At 39.3% G+C, this 24,241-nt stretch overlaps 1 protein-coding gene across 1 annotated transcript in view; it reads left to right on the top strand.

The window, feature by feature from the left end:
- The window catches only part of LOC128689496 (procollagen-lysine,2-oxoglutarate 5-dioxygenase 1), a 74,105-nt gene extending 50,000 nt beyond the window's left edge, over positions 1-24,105 (top strand). Inside the window, exons 6-10 of the mRNA XM_053777857.2 lie at positions 2,821-3,020; positions 8,626-8,757; positions 12,154-12,278; positions 13,489-13,590; positions 23,956-24,105. Coding sequence (XP_053633832.1) covers positions 2,821-3,020; positions 8,626-8,757; positions 12,154-12,278; positions 13,489-13,590; positions 23,956-24,085 — 689 coding nt within the window. The 3' untranslated portion in view covers positions 24,086-24,105. The remainder of the gene's footprint in view (positions 1-2,820; positions 3,021-8,625; positions 8,758-12,153; positions 12,279-13,488; positions 13,591-23,955) is intronic.
- Positions 24,106-24,241: the final 136 nt, after the last annotated feature.

Below are 24,241 nucleotides of genomic sequence, written 5' to 3' on the forward strand. Positions count from 1 at the left end.
CTTACCAGTGATTGACAGGAGTGACACTGGTCTGTAGTTGCTGATTTCTGCTCTGCTCTTCTTTTTGTGAACAGGGACTACATTTGCCTCTTTCCATGGAGAGGGCCATTTACACTGTACTAGGCAGTGCTGAAAGATGCGAGTTAGAGGTGCTGCTAGCTGGTCTGCACATCTTCTCAACAATCTTGGGCTCAACTTGTCTGGGCCCACAGCCTTTTCTTGGTCAAGTGATTTAAGAAGGAAATGCACCTCCTCCTGCCTTATTGTCACCACTGACAGTTTTGACACAGTTCTTGCAGCTAGCCAAGGAGGGTCCCTTGCTGGATCAGGAACTTGCATTTTGGTAGCAAAGTGTTCAGCAAAGAGGTCCGCCTTCTCTTGACTACTAGTAGAGGTGGTCCCATCCTGTCGATTTAGAGGTGGAATAAGTTCATCAGGCAGATAACCTTGTCTGTCCTTGACCAGGGACCACCAGGTTTTGGAGCCTACCCTACCTGATGCTAACTTTCTTTTAGTGTCCACCTCCCATTTAGTAATGGCCCACTTTTGAACATCACCCATATGCCTACAGGCTTGCATGTGCAAGTTCCTGTTATAGGTGGTAGGATGTCTCTTATACCTTCGCCATGCTTTGTACTTAGCAGTAGCAGCCTCTCTACAACGAAAGCCAAACCAAGGCTGATCTGTAGGCTTTGTCACATATTGCCGGTGAGGAATGTGTTCTTGTTGCAGATTAAGGATGTGTCCAGTGAAGGCTTTCACTTGGTTGTCAACATCCCCCTGGAGAAGAGCATTCCAGTCGGTGGTGGCGAGCTCAGAGCAAAGGGCTGGCCAATTACCTCTTTCTCTCTCTCTTTCTCTCTCTCTTTCTCTCTCTCTTTCTCTCTCTCTTTCTCTCTCTCTTTCTCTCTCTCTTTCTCTCTCTCTTTCTCTCTCTCTTTCTCTCTCTCTTTCTCTCTCTCTTTCTCTCTCTCTTTCTCTCTCTCTTTCTCTCTTTCTCTCTCTCTTTCTCTCTCTCTCTCTCTCTCTCTCTCTCTCTCTCTCTACCTCTCTATCTCTCTCTCTACCTCTCTCTCTACCTCTCTCTCTACCTCTCTCTCTACCTCTCTCTCTACCTCTCTCTCTACCTCTCTCTCTACCTCTCTCTCTACCTCTCTCTTTCCTTCCTCCTTCCTCCTCCTCCTTCCTCCTCCTCCTACTCCTCCTCCTTAATACTACTACTACAGTGTACTCCCGGATTACGGCATCATCAGATTACGTAAAAATCGGATTAAGTAACTTTTTTGCATCAAAATATTGGCTCAGTTAACAGCAAAGAACTCGGGATGGTTTGTGAAGAACCTGCCTAGTATGGGCCAACAGGCCTGCTGCAGCATTCCTGCTTTCTTATGTGCATATATTTATGGATGAACATCACCCTTACACAGCTGTTGCAGGCCATGATGGCAACATCTGCTACGACAATGTTGTGTCTCATTTTAGGGCCCGGTGGCCTGGTGGCTAAAGCTCCCGCTTCACACACTGAGGGCCCGGGTTCGATTCCCGGCGGGTGGAAGCATTTCGACACGTTTCCTTACACCTGTTGTCCTGTTCACCTAGCAGCAAATAGGTACCTGGGTGTTAGTCGACTGGTGTGGGTCGCATCCTGGGGGACAAGATTAAGGACCCCAATGGAAATAAGTTACAGTCCTTGATGACGCACTGACTTTCTTGGGTTATCCTGGGTGGCTAACCCTCCAGGGTTAAAAATCCGAACAAAATCTTATCTTATCTAGGGAAATCTTAGAGACGCCCGAAACAGAGCTCTCTGGACAGATATTTTGAGCGACAGGGGTCCAGTGGCTTTAAAAAACAAAGAAGGAAAGTAATCCCAGATAAGGACTTGGTACCTGAAGTCTATATGGAACGGGATTCCCCTTCCAAACACTGGTACACCTCTATCCTCTCCCCTCCTTCCGTCTCATCACTCATCAATAAGGCTTCAATAAAGGTAAGTGTTATTTTATTGTTTATTTATTCTGCATGTCTCATTGTTTTCTGTGTAGGGAAATGTATATTTCATGTAAAAAAATTATTTTGTTTAATACTTTTGGGTGTCTGGAACAGATTAATTGAATTTCCATTATTTCTTATGGGGAAAATTAATTAGGATTACGACAGATTCAGTATAAGACACGCTTTCTGGAACGGATTAATGTCGTAACCCGGGGGTCCATTGTACTACCATTACCACCACCTACTACTACTACCACCACTACCAACTACTACTACCACCACTACCAACTACTACTACCACCACTACCAACTACTACTACCACCACTACCAACAACTACTACCACCACTACCAACTACTACTACCACCACTGCTACCAACTACCACCACTACCACCTACTACTACTACCACCACTACCACCTACTACTACTACCACCACTACCACCTACTACTACTACCACCACTACCACCTACTACTACTACCACCACTACCACCTACTACTACTACCACCACTACCACCTACTACTACTACCACCACTACCACCTACTACTACTACCACCACTACCACCTACTACTACTACCACCACTACCACCTACTACTACTACCACCACCACTACAACCTACTACTACTACTACCACCTACTACTATCACCACCACTACCACCTACTACTACTACTGTCATTGCCACCTACTACTACTACCACCACTACCACCTTCTACTGCATCATACAATATTAAAATGTATGTTTAGTTCAGTATTGAGGTACAGTAAATGTTACACTGTATGTAGTACAGTATTTTGTAATCATTGTGTTTTCCAGGTGATGTGTCACTGAAGTTTGAAGATCATGATGTTAAGATTATTAACACAGTCTACCAGTCTACTCCAGTGGTCATTCATGGGAATGGACTGTCTAAGATCCAGTTAAACTCCCTCGGCAACTACCTTGCTAAATCTTGGACTCATGATGATGGGTGTCTCTCATGTCGTGAAAATTCTCGGGACCTTAAAAAGTTGCCTGTATGTATGTCTCGTACTGCTCATAAAATTTAGCAGTTTTTGATCACATAAAAAACTATTCCAAAATTTCAGAAACAAGCTGTTGCAAGGTTTTCTCTGAAAAAATTACTATTTTTTTTAATTTCTGCATGTTAAAACAAAGCATTTATTAATAAAATAGAATGTTTCAATAATTCTTCTTGACCCTTTCACTGTTGAGATCTCTGCTCATGCACTTCCTCTCAGGGTCAGAGAAAAATTATTTTTCTTATGAAATGATAGAGAAACTTTTTCTGAAGGTAATGAAACCAAAGGTATGAAATTTGATGGAAAACTCATGGAATTATGCTCTTGCAAAGTGAGGGGTCTTGGCTATGTTTACATAGTAATTTTGCACACTTTGAGCCCTATTTTGGGCCAATTCCATTGTTCCATTCAGCCAAACTCATAGCTAATTCGCTAGTACTTCTTTTATTCTATCAAATGAGTACAAGAAACTGCATATTTACCTTTTTCAACTACTTAATAAAGTGATCAGAAATTGATAATTTGGCAAATTTCACACAATTGAAGAAAGGCTAATTTCAAAACAGGGCCTAGAATAAACAGTCCGGGCACTAAAATAATGTTTTCTCTGTTCGTTAGTCACTTCTCTAGGTCCTCTTATGTTATGCTTGCTTTCCATTTATAATTTTCATTCACACAAAAAATAGACTTACTGTTTTGCAGACTACTGCATTATTGTAATAATTGTATAAATAATACCAACACATTCGTGAACACATATTAGACCCACTAGTCGATATGTATTGGATGTATGATGCGATTTGTTTTCTCTTGAACGTCGGCAAAAATCGAACATTTCCGTTATTTTGAGGTCAATTTCAAACTACTTGCAGTCCCGAAACCAATCAGAATCATCTCTATTTCTGTAACATATCTTCCATTCTATCAAATGAGACCAAGAAAACAACAATACAACCATGAAAACCATACGAAAATATACTTCAAATTCTCTGTTCTAAACCAAAAACACAGTTTTTCCCTCATGCACTGCTTGTAACAGGATTTTTTTTTTTTACATGATGCACACTTACCACAGACCCATTCTCTCACATTTAGCCCCAAATTTACCACTCTCAGCTTATCTGAGCGAACCGAGCTCATGGCGTCATATTACAGGACTGACACTGGCTTCAGTGCTGTGATAGAATGGGACTGACACTGAAAGTGTTAACCAGAAGTGCAGGAAAATCTTAACCCTTCACCTGTATTTTCTTATCAGTGAAAATGTTGGTTTGCACATGCACACACAAATGGAGGGGGACTCTAACCTTGGTCCACATACGTATCATGGTAAACTCTGTGGCTAGTTATTACAGTGTTGGGCCTCTTATATTCTTATATGCATGGACCATGGTTAGTCACACTCCATTCTTCTGTTTATTCACTGACAGCTGTTCATTATAACTTACCTTGGGTTCACACACATGCTGTAAATAATTTCACTACTATAGACGTAATTCCTTTGATGCATCCATTTTTTTTAAACAGTATTTTGATACATAATTTTTTTTTTTTTTTATCACACTGGCCGATTCCCACCAAGGCAGGGTGGCCCGAAAAAGAAAAACTTTAACCATCATTCACTCCATCACTATCTTGCCAGAAGGGTGCTTTACACTACAGTTTTTAAACTGCAACATTAACACCCCTCCTTCAGAGTACAGGCACTGTACTTCCCATCTCCAGGACTCAAGTCCGGCCTGCCGGTTTCCCTGAACCCCTTCATAAATGTTACTTTGCTCACACTCCAACAGCACGTCAAGTATTAAAAACCATTTGTGTCCATTCACTCCTATCAAACACGCTCACGCATGCCTGCTGGAAGTCCAAGCCCCTCGCACACAAAACCTCCTTTACCCCCTCCCTCCAACCTTTCCTAGGCCGACCCCTACCCCGCCTTCCTTCCACTACAGACTGATACACTCTTGAAGTCATTCTGTTTTGCTCCATTCTCTCTACATGTCCGAACCACCTCAACAACCCTTCCTCAGCCCTCTGGACAACAGTTTTGGTAATCCCGCACCTCCTCCTAACTTCCAAACTACGAATTCTCTGCATTATATTCACACCACACATTGCCCTCAGACATGACATCTCCACTGCCTCTAGCCTTCTCCTCGCTGCAACATTCATCACCCATGCTTCACACCCATATAAGAGCGTTGGTAAAACTATACTCTCATACATTCCCCTCTTTGCCTCCAAGGACAAAGTTCTTTGTCTCCACAGACTCCTAAGTGCACCACTCACCCTTTTCCCCTCATCAATTCTATGATTCACCTCATCTTTCATAGACCCATCCGCTGACACGTCCACTCCCAAATATCAGAACACATTCACCTCCTCCATACTCTCTCCCCCTCCAATCTGATATCCAATCTTTCATCACCTAATCTTTTTGTTATCCTCATAACATTACTCTTTCCTGTATTCACTTTTAATTTTCTTTTTTTGCATACCCTACCAAATTTATCCACCAATCTCTGCAACTTCTCTGCAGAATCTCCCAAGAGCACATTGTCATCAGCAAAGAGCAACTGTGAGAACTCCCACTTTGTGTGATTCTTTATCTTTTAACTCCACGCCTCTTGCCAAGACCCTTGCATTTACTTCTCTTACAACCCCATCTATAAATATATTAAACAACCACAGTGACATCACACATCCTTGTCTAAGGCCTACTTTTACTGGGAAATAATTTCCCTCTTTCCTACATACTCTAACTTGAGCCTCACTATCCTCGTAAAAACTCTTCACTGCTTTCAGTAACCTACCTCCTACACCATACACCTGCAACATCTGCCACATTGCCCCCCTATCCACCCTGTCATATGCCTTTTCCAAATCCATAAATGCCACAAAGACCTCTTTAGCCTTATCTAAATACTGTTCACTTATGTGTTTCACTGTAAACACCTGGTCCACACACCCCCTACCTTTCCTAAAGCCTCCTTGTTCATCTGCTATCCTATTCTCCGTCTTACTCTTAATTCTTTCAATAATAACTCTACCATACACTTTACCAGGTATACTCAACAAACTTATCCCTCTATAATTTTTGCACTCTCTTTTGTCCCCTTTGCCTTTATACAAAGGAACTATGCATGCTCTCTGCCAATCCCTAGGTACCTTACCTTCTTCCATACATTTATTAAATAATTGCACCAACCACTCCAAAACTATATCCCCACCTGCTTTTAACATTTCTATCTTTATCCCATCAATCCCGGCTGCCTTACCCCCTTTCATTTTACCTACTGCCTCACGAACTTCCCCCACACTCACAACTGGCTCTTCCTCACTCCTACAAGATGTTACTCCTCCTTGCCCTATACATGAAATCACAGCTTCCCTATCTTCATCAACATTTAGCAATTCCTCGAAATATTCTCTTCATCTTCCCAATACCTCTAACTCTCCATTTAATAACTCTCCTCTCCTATTTTTAACTGACAAATCCATTTTTTCTCTAGGCTTTCTTAACTTGCTAATCTCACTCCAAAACTTTTTCTTATTTTCAACAAAATTTGTTGATAACATCTCACCCACTCTCTCATTTGCTCTCTTTTTACATTGCTTCACCACTCTCTTAACCTCTCTCTTTTTCTCCATATACTCTTCCCTCCTTGCATCACTTCTACTTTGTAAAAACTTCTTATATACTAACTTTTTCTCCCTTACTACTCTCTTTACATCATCATTCCACCAATCGCTCCTCTTCCCTCCTGCACGCACCTTGCTGTAACCATAAACTTCTGCTGAACACTCCAACACTACATTTTTAAACCTACCCCATACCTCTTCGACCCCATTGCCTATGCTCTCAGCCCATCTATCCTCCAATAGCTGTTTATATCTTACCCTAACTGCCTCCTCTTTTAGTTTATAAACCTTCACCTCTCTCTTCCCTGATGCTTCTATTCTCCTTGTATCCTATCTACCTTTTACTCTCAGTGTAGCTACAACTAGAAAGTGATCTGATATATCTGTGGCCCCTCTATAAACATGTACATCGTGAAGTCTACTCAACAGTCTTTTATCTACCAATACATAATCCAACAAACTACTGTCATTTTGCCCTACATCATATCTTGTATACTTATTTATCCTCTTTTTCTTAAAATATGTATTACCTATAACTAAACCCCTTTCTATACAAAGTTCAATCAAAGGGCTCCCATTATCATTTACACCTGGCACCCCAAACTTACCTACCTCACCCTCTCTAAAAGTTTCTCCTACTTTAGCATTCAGGTCCCCTACCACAGTTACTCTCACTTGGTTCAAAGGCTCCTATACATTCACTTAACATCTCCCAAAATCTCTCTCTCTCCTCTACATTCCTCTCTTCTCCAGGTGCATACACGCTTATTATGACCCACTTTTCGCATCCAACCTTTACTTTAATCCACATAATTCTTGAATTTACACATTCATATTTTCTCTTCTCCTTCCATAACTGATCCTTCAACATTACTGCTATCCCTTCCTTTGCTCTAACTCTCTCAGATACTCCAGATTTAATCCCATTTATTTCCCCCCACCGAAACTCCCCTACCCCCTTCAGCTTTGTTTCGCTTAGGGCCAGGACATCCAACTTCTTTTCATTCATAACATCAGCAATCATCTGTTTCTTGTCATCCACACTACATCCACGCACATTCAAGCATCCCAGTTTTATAAAGTTTTTCTTCTTCTCTTTTTTAGTAATGTATACAGGAGAAGGGGTTACTAGACCATCGCTCCCGGCATTTTAGTCGCCTCATACGACATGCATGGCTTACGGAGGAAAGATTCTTTTCCACTTCCCCATGGACAATAGAAGAAATAAAGAACAAGAGCTATTTAGAAAAAGAAGAAAAACCTAGATGTATGAATATATATATACATGTGTGTGTCTGTGAAGTGTGACCAAAGTGTAAGTAGGAGTAGCAAGATATCCCTGTTATCTAGCGTGTTTATGAGACAGAAAAAGAAACCAGCAATCCTACCATCATGTAAAACAGTTACAGGTTTCTGTTTCACAGTCATCTGGCAGGACGGTAGTACTTCCCTGGGTGGTTGCTGTCTACCAACCTACTACCTGTAATATTTATATTAATGATAATTGTATTAATAAATCTCTTCTATATGAATTACTAAATATAAAAAGAAAAACTTCACGTTTCTTCTTTATCAGGTCACCTTGCTTCAGTGGGAGATGGCTCTGTTAAATAAAATTTGTATTAATAATAAGGCATGTGAATTAAAAAGAAAGTGTTTGACAGCAACCTGGATGCCATATTAATAAAAAAAAGTCGGTATCAAATTTGTTACACGTAAGATGGTAGATTTTTCTAATTGATTTAAAAAATGTCAGGCCAATCATGTAATGAGCTGCATAATAAATGTAGCAAAAGATGTAACCACTGCTGTTTTTTCAACAGTAGCTCTTCTATGGGACTTCGAAAATTAAATTAGCTTGTAAGTTCATCATAAATTATTAAGTAGTTATAGATTTATATGCAAGCAAAAATCCTTAAGTGATTTTTATATAATACAATTCTTTTTTCTTACACAGAGAGAAGAATATCCTCGGGTACTGATTGCAGTGTTTGTAGCGAAACCGATGCCATTTCTGGAAGAAATGTTGGCCAAAGTTGCCAGCCTTAATTACCCAAAGGACAAGCTTGATTTACTTGTATATAATCTGGTGAGTTTTTGTGCACTCTCATAATATTGAGACATAGCGGTGCATGCAGCACTGTAGTTGCTTGACCTTAAGAGTCAGAAGTAATAATTTTTCTTTTCATACCTTGTGTTGGCCAAAAATGGGTACTAATGATAGCACTCTTTTAGAGCACTTGTTTCGTGTTCCTTTGGCCAACACACGTAATTAGCTTTTCACTGGACAAGATACATTGGGAAAATACCTAAACTGGCAGGTTTGTTTACTCATAGCCTCCCAATAAACATAACTGTTGACTCATCCTTCCCTCATATACTGTATGTACTGTACCTTCAGTGAGTAAACTTCATTAAAAGCTACTCATGAGGACATAAGAGTACATGGAAATACGAGAGGTGTGAGCAAGAGAGAGAGAGAGAGAGAGAGAGAGAGAGAGAGAGAGAGAGAGAGAGAGAGAAGCTATTTTAAAGTTAATGCAGAGAGGTTTTTAGGAATTGTAGGTAGGGAGAGTAGTTACACTTGGATACAAAACAAACTCCTCACCTACTCTACCACCATTACCCCCATAGTCTTGTGTCCTCAAACATAATTTTTTTTTTTTTACCCACATTCCGTTCGCTTTAGCAGCTTGGTTGCTGTTAAGTGAGTACTTCCAGGAAGAAAGCATGGTAGCTGGGTAGATTCTCCTTCAGGTCACTGGACATTACCAGGACACGTCTGATGCCCAAGGGTTCAGTTGTGTCTTGTCAACAAATTAACATATAAAAATATGGCTTTGTTGATAACTCGTCTTTTTTTTTTTCTTAATTTTTGTTTGCATTTTTATCCTCGATGCTATATCTTGCCAACGCATGATGACTCGCACAAAAAATCATTAACCATCATATGGCCACTCTTTCTTGCCAGAAGTGTGCGGATATCATGATTTGGATTACCTTTTGACTACAACATCCCCACCGCCTCTTGCAGAGTGCAGGCATACCCAATTTGCATGTCACATTTGTCCACTAAATGCATACTGAGGATGTAGTCAATCACAGCCACAGGTTTTGCAATGAGTTCATTGATCTCTTTATTCTGCTTGCCACTGTCTGTCATTTTGTTTAGGTGAATTGATGTCAACAGTGTGACATCTGGCAGTAAACACCAGCACCACACCACTAAGGGTGCTTGTGTTGAGCCTTGCCATATGCTTATGATTTGCATGCACTGTACCGCACATGTCTGTCATGTTCAGTTTTCAAGCAATCACTGAGTAAGAGGCTTGTGTACTAGTTTTTTGTTTTTTCAACCAACCGGTCGCATCCCACCGAGGCAGGGTGGCCTTAAGAGAAAAATGAAAGTTTCTCTTAAATTTAGTAATGTGTACAGAAGGGATTACCAGCCCTGTGCTCCTGGCATTTTAGTTGCTTCTTATGACATGCATGGCTTAAGGAGGAAGAATTCTTTTCCACTTCCCCATGGAAATATGAGGAAATGAACAAGAACAAGAACTAAGAAAATAGAAGAAGTGTATTTATCTAACCTATTTTTAAAACTACACAACGTTTTAGCCTCAATAACTGTACTCGGGAGCTTGTTCCACTCATCCACAACTCTATTACCAAACCAGTGCTTTCCTATATCCTTCCTGAATCTGAATTTTTCCAACTTGAAACCATTGCTGCGAGTCCTGTCTTGGCTGGAAATTTTCAGCACCCTATTTACATCCCCTTTATTTATTCCTGTTTTCCATTTATACACCTCGATCATATCTCCCCTAATTCTACGCCTTTCGAGAGAGTGCAGATTCAGGATCCTCAATCTATCCTCATAGGGAAGATTTCTGATACATGGGATCATCTTTGTCATCCTCCTTTGTACGTTTTCCAGAGCATTTATATCCATTCTGTAATACGGTGACCAGAACTGAGCAGCATAGTCTAAATGAGGCCTAACCAAGGGTATATAGAGTTGAAGAACAACCTGAGGACTTCTATTATTTATACTTCTAGATATGAAGCCAAGAATTCTGTTAGCTTTATTGCGAACACTAATGCACTGTTGTCTTGGTTTTAGATTACTGCTAACCAGAACTCCTAAATCCTTTTCGCAATCGGTAGTATTAAGATCTACATTATTTAGTTTATATGTGGCATGGTTATTTAACTGTCCAACATTTAGAACTTTGCATTTGTCAATATTAAACTGCATCTGCCACTTCTCCGACCATTGCGTCAGTCTATTCAAATCATCCTGGAGTGCTCTAATGTCCTCATTAGAATGAATTGGACAGCCTATTTTGGTGTCATCAGCAAATTTGCTTATGTCGCTATTTATTCCCTTATCTATGTCGTTTATGTAAATTGTGAACAACGGGCCCAACACTGACCCATGAGGAACACCGTTTGTGACGTGCCCCCATTCTGATTTCTCCCCATTTATGCAAACTCTCTGCTGTCTATTTGTCAGCCATGCCTCTACCCAGGAAAAAATTTCTCCTCCTATTCCGTGTGCCCTAAGTTTCCTCAATAGCCTCTGGTGTGGAACTCGATCGTAAGCCTTACTGAAGTCCATATACACAATATCATATTCATTACCATGATCTACCTCCTCAAACACCTTAGTGAAAAAAGTTAGTAAATTCGTAAGACAGGAACGCCCCTTTGTAAAACCGTGTTGAGAATCATTAATCAATCTGTGCCTGTCAAGATGGCTACGAATTGCTTCGGCAATTATTGATTCCATAAATTTTCCCACTATGGAGGTAAGGCTTATTGGTCTATAGTTCGAAGCCAAGGACCTGCCACCTGCCTTGTAAATAGGTATTACATTTGCCATTTTCCACTTTTCAGGCACTATGCCAGTTTTAGTGATATGTTAAAAAGATTAGCCAAAGGTATGGTAAGTTCCTCTTTACATTCCTTTAACACCCTTGCAAACAGTTCATCAGGACCTGGGGATTTGTTAGGTTTTAGTTTCTCTCTTTGTCTGAGGACCATGTCACTAGTTACCGCTATCGTACATAGTTTATTATCATCCTGTTCATATCTTTTTATTATCTTGAAAGTTATCATATCTCCTCTTTTTCCTCTTAACCAAAGTTGGCTCAAAAGTTTCTCCTAATACGTGGTTAGATCATCAAGTCTTCTCGCTACTTTTTTTTTTTTTTTGCACTTTTATATTTAGTCATAATCAGTAGAAATCTGGATAGTTGTGTGGTGAATTGACATGGAATGGGTGAAGAAAGTAGCTGAGACCTACTATGATTTTGTGATACAGGCCAAATTGTATGTTCCAGATGACTTTATGTATACATGTATGTAATTTACCATTTCCTTGTGATTGATTGTTCTTGCAGTATCCCTTAAACTTGAACAGAAATCATTCTTTCTTGAATTGTCTTGGAAATAATTATTAATTTTCTGTTCTTTGAATTAGGCTGAGATGCATGAAGATCTTGTGAATACATGGGTAGCAGAGCAAAACTCTGCTGGCTACCGCTCTACAAAGGTGATCTCTGCTGATGATAACATGAAGGAGTGGCATGCCCGTAACTTAGCATTGTGAGTACAGTATTACAGTATAAATTCCTATCAGCATTGATGCTGATAGACATTGATACTGGATTAATCTTAAAATTAAAGTATTGTATGTATTCAGTATCATCAGGAGGAAATACAAAATGAACACACAAAGGAAAAAAATAGGAGTAACAAGAAGGTTAGTCACTGAAAGATTGGATATCAGATTGTAGGGAGGGAGCATGGAGGAAGAGAATGTATTCAGATATTTGGGAGTGGACATGTTACCAAATGGTTCTATGAAAGATGAGGCAAGCTATACGCTAGATGACGGGGAAAAGAGCTAAGTTGAGATTTCTGTGGAAAGATAAAAGTTCATCTACGAAGACAAAAGGGAAAAGGTACCATATTGCTACCAACACATTCATATGGGTGATGCATGGTCTTTAAACATTGCAGCAAGGTGGCTAGAGGCAATGGAGATTTAGTTTTCAAGAACTAAGTGTGTTATGAATATTATGTAGAGAATTCAGGGAGTATAAATTAGGAGATGGTGTGGGGTTACGAGAGGTTTGCTTAACTTAATGGACTGAGGAGGGGTTGTTGAAGTGGATTGGGCATTTAGAAAAGACGGAAGAGAACAGGATGACTAAGAGAGTGTATAATGCTGGGTTGAATAGGATGGGTAGGGGTCATCCTGGAAAGGTTGTAAGGTGGTGGTAAAGGTTTCGAGTGCTATGGGCTTCAGTATGCAGCAGGTTTTGCGAGTGTGTTAGATCAGATTGAGTGGAGATAAGTGGTTTTTAGAGCTTGATGTGTTGTTAGGATGTAAGCAAGATAGTATTTATTAAGGGATTCATGGAAACCAGTTAGCTGGACTTCAGCTTTGGAAGGGAAAAGCATGGTGACTGCACTCAAGAGTAGTGGGGATGTCATAGTTTGGAGGGTCATTTGAATTGTGATGTCAGCACATTTCTGGCAACATGGCTGTTTAGTGAATGATGGGAAATGTTTCCTTCTTTAAGTTATGAAGTAATTTGATTCCCGACGAAAGCAAAGAGGCCAATAGCTTGCCAAGTAGTTTCTTTGCTCTGGGTGTGAAGATAAATGGGCAGCAACATTTATTTATAACTCAGAATGCTGGCTGGCATGGGAATATCTGTTCTGCAGCATAGAATTGTTCTTGAGTTCCCAAGAAGTACATGAATGATTTGTTGCAATTTGAAATAAAATTTATTTTATTTTTTTTCAGAGAATTATGCTTAAAGAACAGCTGTGATGCGCTCTTCAGTGTAGATGGAGATGTTCACCTAGACAATGCGGACACCTTAGCCCTTCTTCTAGAACATAATAGGTAAGTGTAATTAAGCACTTTCTTAAATTTAAAACAAGCATAAATGAAGCTTGTGACACTTTTTCGGACTTTTTTTTTTTATTATGAACAACAGTCATTTGTGTAGCTGCTTTTTGTAAAAGAAGTTTTCATATACAGTGGCACTCCGGTTTTCGTACTTAATCCGTTCCAGAAGGTCGTTCTAAATCAGAAACATACGAAAACCGAATTAATGTTTCCCATGAGAAACAATGTAAATACAGTTAATCCGTTCCAGACACCCAAAAATATTAACAAAAAATACATTTTTTAAAGAATAACTATAGTTTTACTTTCAGAAAACAATGAGAAATATATATAATTTTTTTTTTTTTTTTTCTCAACAAGTCGGCCGTCTCCCACCGAGGCAGGGTGACCAAAAAAAGAAAGAAAATCCCCAAAAAGAAAATACTTTCATCATCATTCAACACTTTCACCACACTCGCACATTATCACTGTTTTTGCAGAGGTGCTCAGAATACAACAGTTTAGAAGCATACACATATAAAGATACACAACATATCCCTCCAAACTGCCAATATCCCAAACCCCTCCTTTAAAGTGCAGGCATTGTACTTCCCATTTCCAGGACTCAAGTCCGACTGTATAAAATAACTGGTTTCCCTGAATCCCTTCACTAAATATTACCCTGCTCACACTCCAACAGCTCGTCAGGTCCCAAGTACCATTTGCCTCCATTCACTCCTATCTAACACGCTCACGCACGCTTGCTGGAAGTCCAAGCCCCTTGCCCACAAAACCTCCTTTACCCCCTCTCTCCAACCCTTTCGAGGACGACTCCTACCCCGCCTTCCTTCCCCTATAGATTTATGTGCTTTCCATGTCATTCTACTTTGATCCATTCTCTCTAAATGACCAAATCACCTCAACAACCCCTCTTCTGCCCTTTGACTAATACTTTTATTAACTCCACACCTTTTCCTAATTTCCACACTCCGAATTTTCTGCATAATATTTACACCACACATTGCCCTTAAACAGGACATCTCCACTGCCTCCAACTGTCTCCTCGCTGCTGCATTTACCACCCAAGCTTCACACCCATATAAGAGTGTTGGTACTACTATACTTTCATACATTCCCTTCTTTGCCTCCATAGATAACGTTTTTTGACTCCACATATACCTCAACGCACCACTCACCTTTTTTCCCTCATCAATTCTATGATTAACCTCATCCTTCATAAATCCATCCGCCGACACGTCAACTCCCAAGTATCTGGAAACATTCACTTCCTTTACAACCCCATCTATAAATATATTAAACAACCATGGTGACATTACACATCCCTGTCTAAGACCTACTTTTACCGGTGAGTAGTCTCCCTCTCTTCTACACACCCTAACCTGAGCCTCACTATCCTCATAAAACTCTTTACAGCATTTAATAACTTACCACCTATTCCATATACTTGCAACATCTGCCACATTGCTCCTCTATCCACTCTATCATATGCCTTTTCTAAATCCATAAATGCAATAAAAACTTCCCTACCTTTATCTAAATACTGTTCACATATATGCTTCAATGTAAACACTTGATCTACACATCCCCTATCCACTCTGAAACCTCCTTGCTCATCTGCAATCCTACATTCTGTCTTACCTCTAATTCTTTCAATTATAACCCTACCGTACACTTTTCCTGGTATACTCAGTAAACTTATTCCTCTATAATTTTTACAGTCTCTTTTGTCCCCTTTCCCTTTATATAAAGGGACTATACATGCTCTCCGCCAATCCCTAGGTACCTTCCCCTCTTTCATATATATTAAACAAAAATACCAACCACTCCAACACTATATCCCCCCCTGCTTTTAACATTTCTGTCATGATCCCATCAGTTCCAGCTGCTTTACCCCCTTTCATTTTACATAATGCCTCATGTACCTCCCCCACACTTACATTCTGCTCTTCTTCACTCCTAAAAGATGGTATACCTCCCTGACCAGTGCATGAAATTACTGCCTCTGTTTCTTCCTTAACATTTAAAAGTTCCTCAAAATATTCTCGCCATCTACCTAATACCTCCATCTCCCCATCTACTAACTCCCCTACTGTTTTTAACTGACAAATCCATACTTTCCCCAGGCTTTCTTAACTTGTTTAACTCACTCCAAAATTTTTTCTTATTTTCATTAAAATTTCTTGACAGTGCCTCTCCCACTCTATCATCTGCTCTCCTTTTGCACTCTCTCACCACTCTCTTTACCTTTCTTTTACTCTCCATATACTCTGCTCTTCTTATAACACTTCTGCTTTGTAAAAACCTCTCTTTAAGCTATCTTTTTCTCTTTTATCACACCCTTTACTTCATCATTCCACCAATCACTCCTCTTTCCTCCTGCCCCCACCCTCCTATAACCACAAACTTCTGCCCCACATTCTAATACTGCATTTTTAAAACTATTCTAACCCTCTTCAACCCCCCCACTACTCATCTTTGCACTAGCCCACCTTTCTGCCAATAGTCGCTTATATCTCACCCGAACTTCCTCCTCCCTTAGTTTATACACTTTCACCTCCCTCTTACTTGTTGTTGCCACCTTCCTCTTTTCCCATCTACCTCTTACTCTAACTGTAGCTACAACTAAATAATGATCCGATATATCAGTTGCCCCTCTATAAACATGTGCATCCTGGAGCCTACCCATCAACCTTTTATCCACCAATACATAATCTAATAAACTACTTTCATTACGTGCTACATCATACCTTGTATATTTATTTATTCTCTTTTTCATAAAATACTTATTACCAAATCTCTTTCTACACATAGCTCAATTAAAGGCTCCCCATTTACATTTACCCCTGGCACCCCAAATTTACCTACTACTCCCTCCATAACATTTTTACCCACTTTAGCATTGAATTCCCCAACCACCATTACTCTCACACTTGATTCAAAACTCCCCACGCATTCACTCAACATTTCCCAAAATCTCTCTCTCTCCTCTACACTTCTCTCTTCTCCAGGTGCATACACTCTTATTATAACCCACTTTTCACATCCAATCTTTATTTTACTCCACATAATCCTTGAATTAATACATTTATAGTCCCTCTTTTCCTGCCATAGCTTATTCTTCAACATTATTGCTACTCCTTCTTTAGCTCTAACTCTATTAGAAACCCCTGACCTAATCCCATTTATTCCTCTCCACTGAAACTCTCCCACCCACTTCAGCTTTGTTTCACTTAAAGCCAGGACATCCAGCTTCTTCTCATTCATAACATCCACAATCATCTCTTTCTTATCATCTGCACAACATCCACACACATTCAGACTTCCTACTTTGACAATTTTCTTCTTATTATTCTTTTTAGTAATCTTTACAGGAAAAGGGGTTACTAGCCCATTGTTCCCGGCATTTTAGTTGACTTTTACAACAAACCTTTATTGAAGACTTGTCGGCGTATTGAAGAAGGCGAGGAGGGGGGAGGGAGTTACGGTTATTGTTTGGAAGGGGAATCCTCCTCCATAAGGACTTCAGGTATCAAACCCCTCTCTGGGCTTTGATATCTGAAGTCCTTAGAGAGCTCTGTTTCTGGAGTCTCTTTCGTATTTTTATACAATCTCCTCCTTGAATTCTATTGTGTTTCTCACCTTCTTTACCATAGGGTTGGCACTAGGAGCTTTCTTTGGGCCCATGGTGGCTTATTTCGCAGTTGCAATCAATAAACAAGCATAAAAATTGTGAAATGTTTTGGATGAATGCTCACTCAACCAGTGACAGATCCAGATTGACGGCCTTCCCGGGAAGGCAGGCGTGTATGATAAGTATGATTTCTGGATTGGGGTATGAAAACTGGACCAAAATTTTAGCCCAAAAAAGTGTTCTAAAACCGAATTATATGTTATACAGACCGTACGAAAACTGGAGGTCCACTGTAAAACTGGAGCTTACTATTTTTGCTCAGGAAAAGTGTAACCTACTTCTTTTTTCTCGCTTATTATTTACCCTAGTAAATTTTTTTGTTGTTTTTATAGTGAAGAAAATATGTGCATCAAATGTGTGTCTTTCTCGTATTTATCTATTATTGCTTCATATAACTCTAGGTTCATAAACAAAGCTCTACCTGTTATACCTTACAAAACTGAATCAATCAATTAAGTACAAGAAACTGCTCATTTACCAGTTTCAACTACCCAATAAAATCATCAGAAATCGGTTATTTGGCCAATCTCACACAAAATTAAAAAATTATCAATTTAAAAATAGGGTCCAAAATAAACAACGTAGGCATTCCCGACGCTAAATAAACATTTCCTCTGTTCATTAGTTACATCCCCAGGCCTGTCTTATATTACGTTTGCTTTGCATATTGAATTTTTATTCACACAAGAAATAGAAGATTTACTGTTATACAGACAACTGTATTATTGAAATAATTGTATAAATATTGTCAGCACATAGCTAAATGTGTATTAGACTGGCCAGATGGACACACATTAAACGAGTGACATCATTTATGTACTGTAGAATATCGGCACAAATCAAACATTTATGCTACTTTGAGCTCAATTTCAAGCTACTTGCTGTCCTGAAACCAATCAGAATCATCTCTGTTTCTGTAACATATCTTCCATTCTATCAAATGAGACCAAGAAACTGAGAACTCGACCATAAAAACCACTCGGAAAGACACAGCAAAATTGTTGTTTTAAACCAAAAACATGGTCGTAGTTTTTTTTCCCATTATGCACTGCGTGCTGCAGGATTTTTTTCTATATATAGTGCAAACTTGCAGCACAGACTCATTCTCTCATATCTAGGCCCAAATTTACTGCTCACAGCTTATCTGAGAAAGCTGAGCTCATCGTGAGGCCTGGTCACAGAATGGGCTGTGGGGGCGTTGACCCTTGAAACCCTCTCCAGGTATCTCCAGGTATGTAGAACAACCAGCACAAATTCATAAGAGGCTGATCATGCTTAACAAAGTTTCTGACTATTAAAGCATTTGAGGTAGTGGACCATGATGAAGAGTATGATGTTTTCTATTTGGCTTTTAATAATCCCTCATAAAAGACTTGAAAGATAAGTGGCAGCCTATGGCCTAGGGGTAGAATGACCTCTCATGGATAGCTATGGTTGACAAATAGGCAACAAAGAGTTTGCAGTAATGGGCTGCTCAAGTCAAAATGGAGACCAGTCATATGTGGCAATCCACAAAGATCAGTTTTAGGCCCCCTGTTACTTATAATTTATATAAATGACCTTAAGGGAATAAATAGTAACATTAGGTTGGTAGACAGCAACCATTCAGGGAGGTACTACCGTCCTACCAAGTGAGTGTAAAAAGGAAGCCTATATTTGTTTTATATGATGGTAGGATTGCTGGTGTCTTCTTTCTGTCTCATAAACATGCAAGATTTCAGGTATGTCTTGATACTTCTACTTACACTTAGGTCACACTACACATAAATGCACACATTTATGTATACACACACATCTGAGTTTTTTTATGTATCTTAATAGTTCATGTTCTTAGTGCTTTTCATTTCGTATTCATGGGGAAGTGTAATAAGAATCTTTCCTCCATAAGCCATGTGAGTTGTAAAAGTTAACTAAAATGCTGGGAACAATGGGCTAGTATCCCCCTTTTCCCGTATAGCTTACTAAAAAGAAAAAGAAGAAAACTGTCAAAGTGGGATGTTTTAAATGTGCGTGGATGTTGTGCGAATGATAAGAAAGAGATGATTGTGGATGTTATGAATGAGACAAAGCTGGATGTCCTGGCTTTAAGTGAAACAAAGCTGAAGGGGGTAGGAGAGTTTCAGTGGGTAAAAATAAATGTGATTGGGTCAGGGGTTTCAAATAGAGTTAGAGCTAAAAAAAAGGAGTAGCAATAATGTTGAAGGATAAATTATAGCAGGAAAAGAGGGAATATAAATGTATAAATTCAAGGATTATGTGATGTTAAGTAAGGGTTGGATGTGAAAAGTGGGTTATAGTAAGTGTTTATGCACCTGGAGAAGAGAGAAATGTAGAGGAGAGAGAGATATTTTGGGAAATATTAAGTGAATGTGTGGGGAGTCTTGAACGAAGGGAGAGAGTACTTGTCGTTGGGGATCTCAATGCTAAAGTGGGTAAAAACGTTGTGGAGGAAGTAGGTAAATTTGGGGTGTCAGGGGTAAATGAAAATGGGGAGCCTTTAATTGATCTATGTGTAGAAAGAGTTTTGGTAATAAGTAATACATATTTTATGAAGAAGAGGATAAATAAATATACAAGGTATGATATAGCACGTAATGAAAGTAGTTTGTTAGATTATGTATTGGTGGATAAAAGGTTGATGGGTAGGCTCCAGGATGCACATGTTTATAGAGGGGCAACTGATATATCGGATCATTATTTAGTTGTAGCTACAGTTAGAGTAAGAGGTAGATGGGAAAAGAGGAAAATGGCAACAACAAGCAAGAGGGAGGTGAAAGTGTATAAACTAAGGGAGGAGGAAGTTCAGGTGAGATATAAGCAACTATTGGCAGAAAGGTGGGCTGGTGCAAGTATGAGTAGTGGGGGGGTTGAAGAGGGTTGGAATAGTTTTAAAAATGCAGTATTAGAATGCCAATATCCTGACCCAAAAAAGAAAGAAAATCCCCAAAAAGAAAATACTTTCATCATCATTCAACACTTTCACCACACTCGCACATTATCACTGTTTTTGCAGAGGTGCTCAGAATACAACAGTTTAGAAGCATACACATATAAAGATACACAACATATCCCTCCAAACTGCCAATATCCCAAACCCCTCCTTTAAAGTGCAGGCATTGTACTTACCATTTCCAGGACTCGAGTCCGGCTATATAAAAATAACTGGTTTCCCTGAATCCCTTCACTAAATATTACCCTGCTCACACTCCAACAGCTCGTCAGGTCCCAAATACCATTTGTCTCCATTCACTCCTATTGAACACACTCAGGCATGCCTGCTGGAAGTCCAAGCCCCTCGCCCACAAAACCTCCCTTACCCCTTCCTTCCAACCTTTTCAAGGGTGACCCCTACTCCGCCTTCATTCCCCTACAGATTTATACGCTCTCCATGTCATTCTACTTTGATCCATTCTCTCTAAATGAGCAAACCACCTCAGCCCCTCTTCAGCCCTCTGACTTATACTTTTATTAACTCCACACCTTCTAATTTCCACACTCCGAATGTTCTGCATAATACTTACACCACACATTGCCCTTAGACAGGACATCTCCACTGCCTCCAACCGCCTCCTTGCTGCTGCATTTTCAACCCAAGCTTCACATCCATATAAGAGTGTTGGTACTACTGTACTTTCATACATTCCCTTCTTTGCCTCCATAGATAACGTTTTTTGTCTCCACATATACCTCAACGCACCACTCACCTTTTTTCCCTCATCAGTTCTATGATTAACCTCATCCTTCATAAATCCATCTGCCGACACGTCAATTCCCAAATTTCACTAATATGTCTTCCATTTTATCAATTGAGTACAAGATACCACCCAATCAGCTATTTCAACTGCCCACTAAAGTCACGAGAAATTGGTAATTTGGCCAGTTTCACACAAATTTCAAAATATTCCAATATCAAAATAGGGTTCGGAATAAACAGTGCACTCATTCCTGGCACTAAAATAACATTTCCTCGGTTCATTAGTTATGTTCCCAGACTTTGCTCATAAATTCCATTTTGAATTTTTATTCAAAAAAAAAAAGCATGGGTGATGAATGTTGCAGCGAGGAGAAGGCTGGAGGCAGTGGAGATGTCATGTCTGAGGGCAATGTGTGGTGTGAATATAATGCAGAGAATTCATAGTTTGGAAGTTAGGAGGAGGTGCGGGATTACCAAAACTGTTGTCCAGAGGGCTGAGGAAGGGTTGTTGAGGTGGTTCGGACATGTAGGGAGAATGGAGCGAAACAGAGTGACTTCAAGAGTGTATCAGTCTGTAGTGGAAGGAAGGCGGGGTAGGGGTCAGCCTAGGAAAGGTTGGAGGGAGGGGGTAAAGGAGGTTTTGTGTGCGAGGGGCTTGGACTTCCAGCAGGCATGCGTGAGCGTGTTTGATAGGAGTAAATGGAGACAAATGGTTTTTAATACTTGACGTGCTGTTGGAGTGTGAGCAAAGTAACATTTATGAAGGGGTTCAGGGAAACCGGCAGGCCAGATTTGAGTCCTGGAGATGGGAAGTACAGTGCCTGCACTCTGAAGGAGGGGTGTTAATGTTGTAGTTTAAAAACTGTAGTGTAAAGCACCCTTCTGGCAAGACAGTGATGGAGTGAATGATGGTGAAAGTTTTTCTTTTTCGGGTCACCCTGCCTTGGTGGGAATCGGCCAGTGTGATAATAAAAAAAAAAAAAAAAAAGTTAGATTTGCTGTTATGCAATATTGTAATAATTGTATAAATAATATCAGAGCATTTGCAAATGCAAATTAGGCCCACCAGTTAGATGTGTATTGCATGAATGACGTGATTTGTTTACTCTTGAATATTGGCAAAAATTGAGCATTTCTCCTAATTTGAGTTTAATTTTCAGTCCTGAAGCCACTCAGAATCATCTCTATTTCTGTAATATATCTTCCTAATGAGACCAAGAAACCGAGAATACAACCATAAAAACCATACAAAAATACACCTCAAAGTTGCTGTTTTAAACCAATAACACGGTTGCAGTTTTTTTTTTCTCATTATGCACTGCATACTGCAGGATTATTTTATATGGTGCACCCTTACTGCATAGACCCATTCTCTCTTATCTAGCCCAAATTTACTGCTCACTGCTTATGAGTGAACTGAGCTCATAGCATAGTACTACGGCACAGACAGTGACCTCAAACCCATAGTACTCCAGCATGGACAGTGAAAGGGTTAATCCAAATTATGGGAGTAAAACTATTCAGTTTTAAATAAATAGCAGTAATTATAAATATTGTAGGGTTATCATTTTCTCTTGAGAAATGTGCACTGGTATTTGAAGCACCTCATTATGAATGAGAAGTCTTTATTAACCCTTTGACTGTCGCAACCTCAAATCCTGAGGTGTCTCCTGGTGTCAAAAAATTAAAAAAAAAAAAAAAAATTTTTATTATGAAATGATAGAGAATCTTTTCCCGATGGTAATGACACTGAAAGAATGAAATCTGATGGAAAACTTACGGAATTACGCTCTCACGAAGTTAGCAACCTCGGCGATATATATGAATCGGCGATTTCACCCACTTTGAGCCTTATTTTCAGCTAATTCCATTGTTCCAGTTGACCAAACTCATAGCTATTTCAATTATCCAATAACGTGGTCAGAAATTTGCAATTTGGCCAATTTCACGCAAATTAAAAAATATGCCAGTTTCAAAATAGGGTCCAGAATGAACGATGTAGACATTCCTGGCTCTAAAATAACATTTTCTTTGTTCATCAGTCACATCTCCAGGCCCCTCTGATATTACTCTTGCTTTCTATTTTGAATTTGTATTCAAACAAAAAATAGAAGATTTACTGTTATGCAGACTACTGCAATATTGTAATAACTATATAAATAATGTCAACCCATTCATGACTGCATATTAGAATGGCTAGTTGGACATTTATTGGACAATGACATCATTTGTTTACTTTTGAATATTGGCAAAAATCAAACATTTCCCCTACTTTGAGCTACATTTCAAGGTTCTTTTCATAGTAAAACCAGTAAAGATCACCTCTATTTCTATTGTATGTTTTCTATTCTGCCAAATGAGACCAAGAAAACGAGAATACAACCATAAAAACTATACGAAAATACACCACAAAGTCGGCGTTTTAATCCAAAAACATGGTCAGTTTTTTTTGTCTCATTATGCACTGTGTGCTGCAGGATTTTTTTTATATGGTGCACACTGACTACACAGACCCATTCTCTCACATGTGGGCCTACCAGCTTTCTTCTGCTTGATTTGAAGCTGCTAGAAATTTTGAGTATAAACACGTCAAACATGGTGGCTCGTAAGATGTATATATACGACTGAAACAGTCAAAGGGTTAAAAGTCAAAGTTTTGACTGGTATTTATTTATAACTTTTTTTGCTATGTATACTGTACATGAATTCTGTTGTATTTGTTTGGGATTATTTTTATTTAAATATTTTTAATTTGTATTTACAATAATTGTTTACATATTTAACTTAAGCATTTAGTGTAAGGGATAATATTTTCTTTATAGTTAAAGATGATTTTTAAGTGTTTTATAAATGCCACGATTCATATCTGAGCCCTTATAAATATATGATAGAGCTTAAATTCTTGTTTCATTGTCCTTTCCTATACTACATTGTTGTTCATTGCTGTTCACTGAATGTGCTATTTCTTTCCTAGACCCATTCTTGGTGCAGCAGTAATTCGTGAGGGCCAAGCTTGGTCTACTTTCTGGGGAGCTATTAATGAAGATGGCTTCTATGCCCGATCAATTGACTACATGGACATTGTTCACAACAGTAGAAGGTAAGTGAACATTTTGAACATCTTGCTAAACAGCTTAGTCATGCGATAGGTTGTTTTATGTGTGTATTGTAATGGTCGCTAATGATGCCTGAATGTGCTTACTTGGCCTTTAGCCACCTTCATTAATAACAAGTGTTGGGAATTTGTGTACTACTTACAG

Source organism: Cherax quadricarinatus, chromosome 18 (genome assembly GCF_038502225.1).
Source record: "Cherax quadricarinatus isolate ZL_2023a chromosome 18, ASM3850222v1, whole genome shotgun sequence".
In the NCBI taxonomy this organism is placed as follows: domain Eukaryota; kingdom Metazoa; phylum Arthropoda; class Malacostraca; order Decapoda; family Parastacidae; genus Cherax; species Cherax quadricarinatus.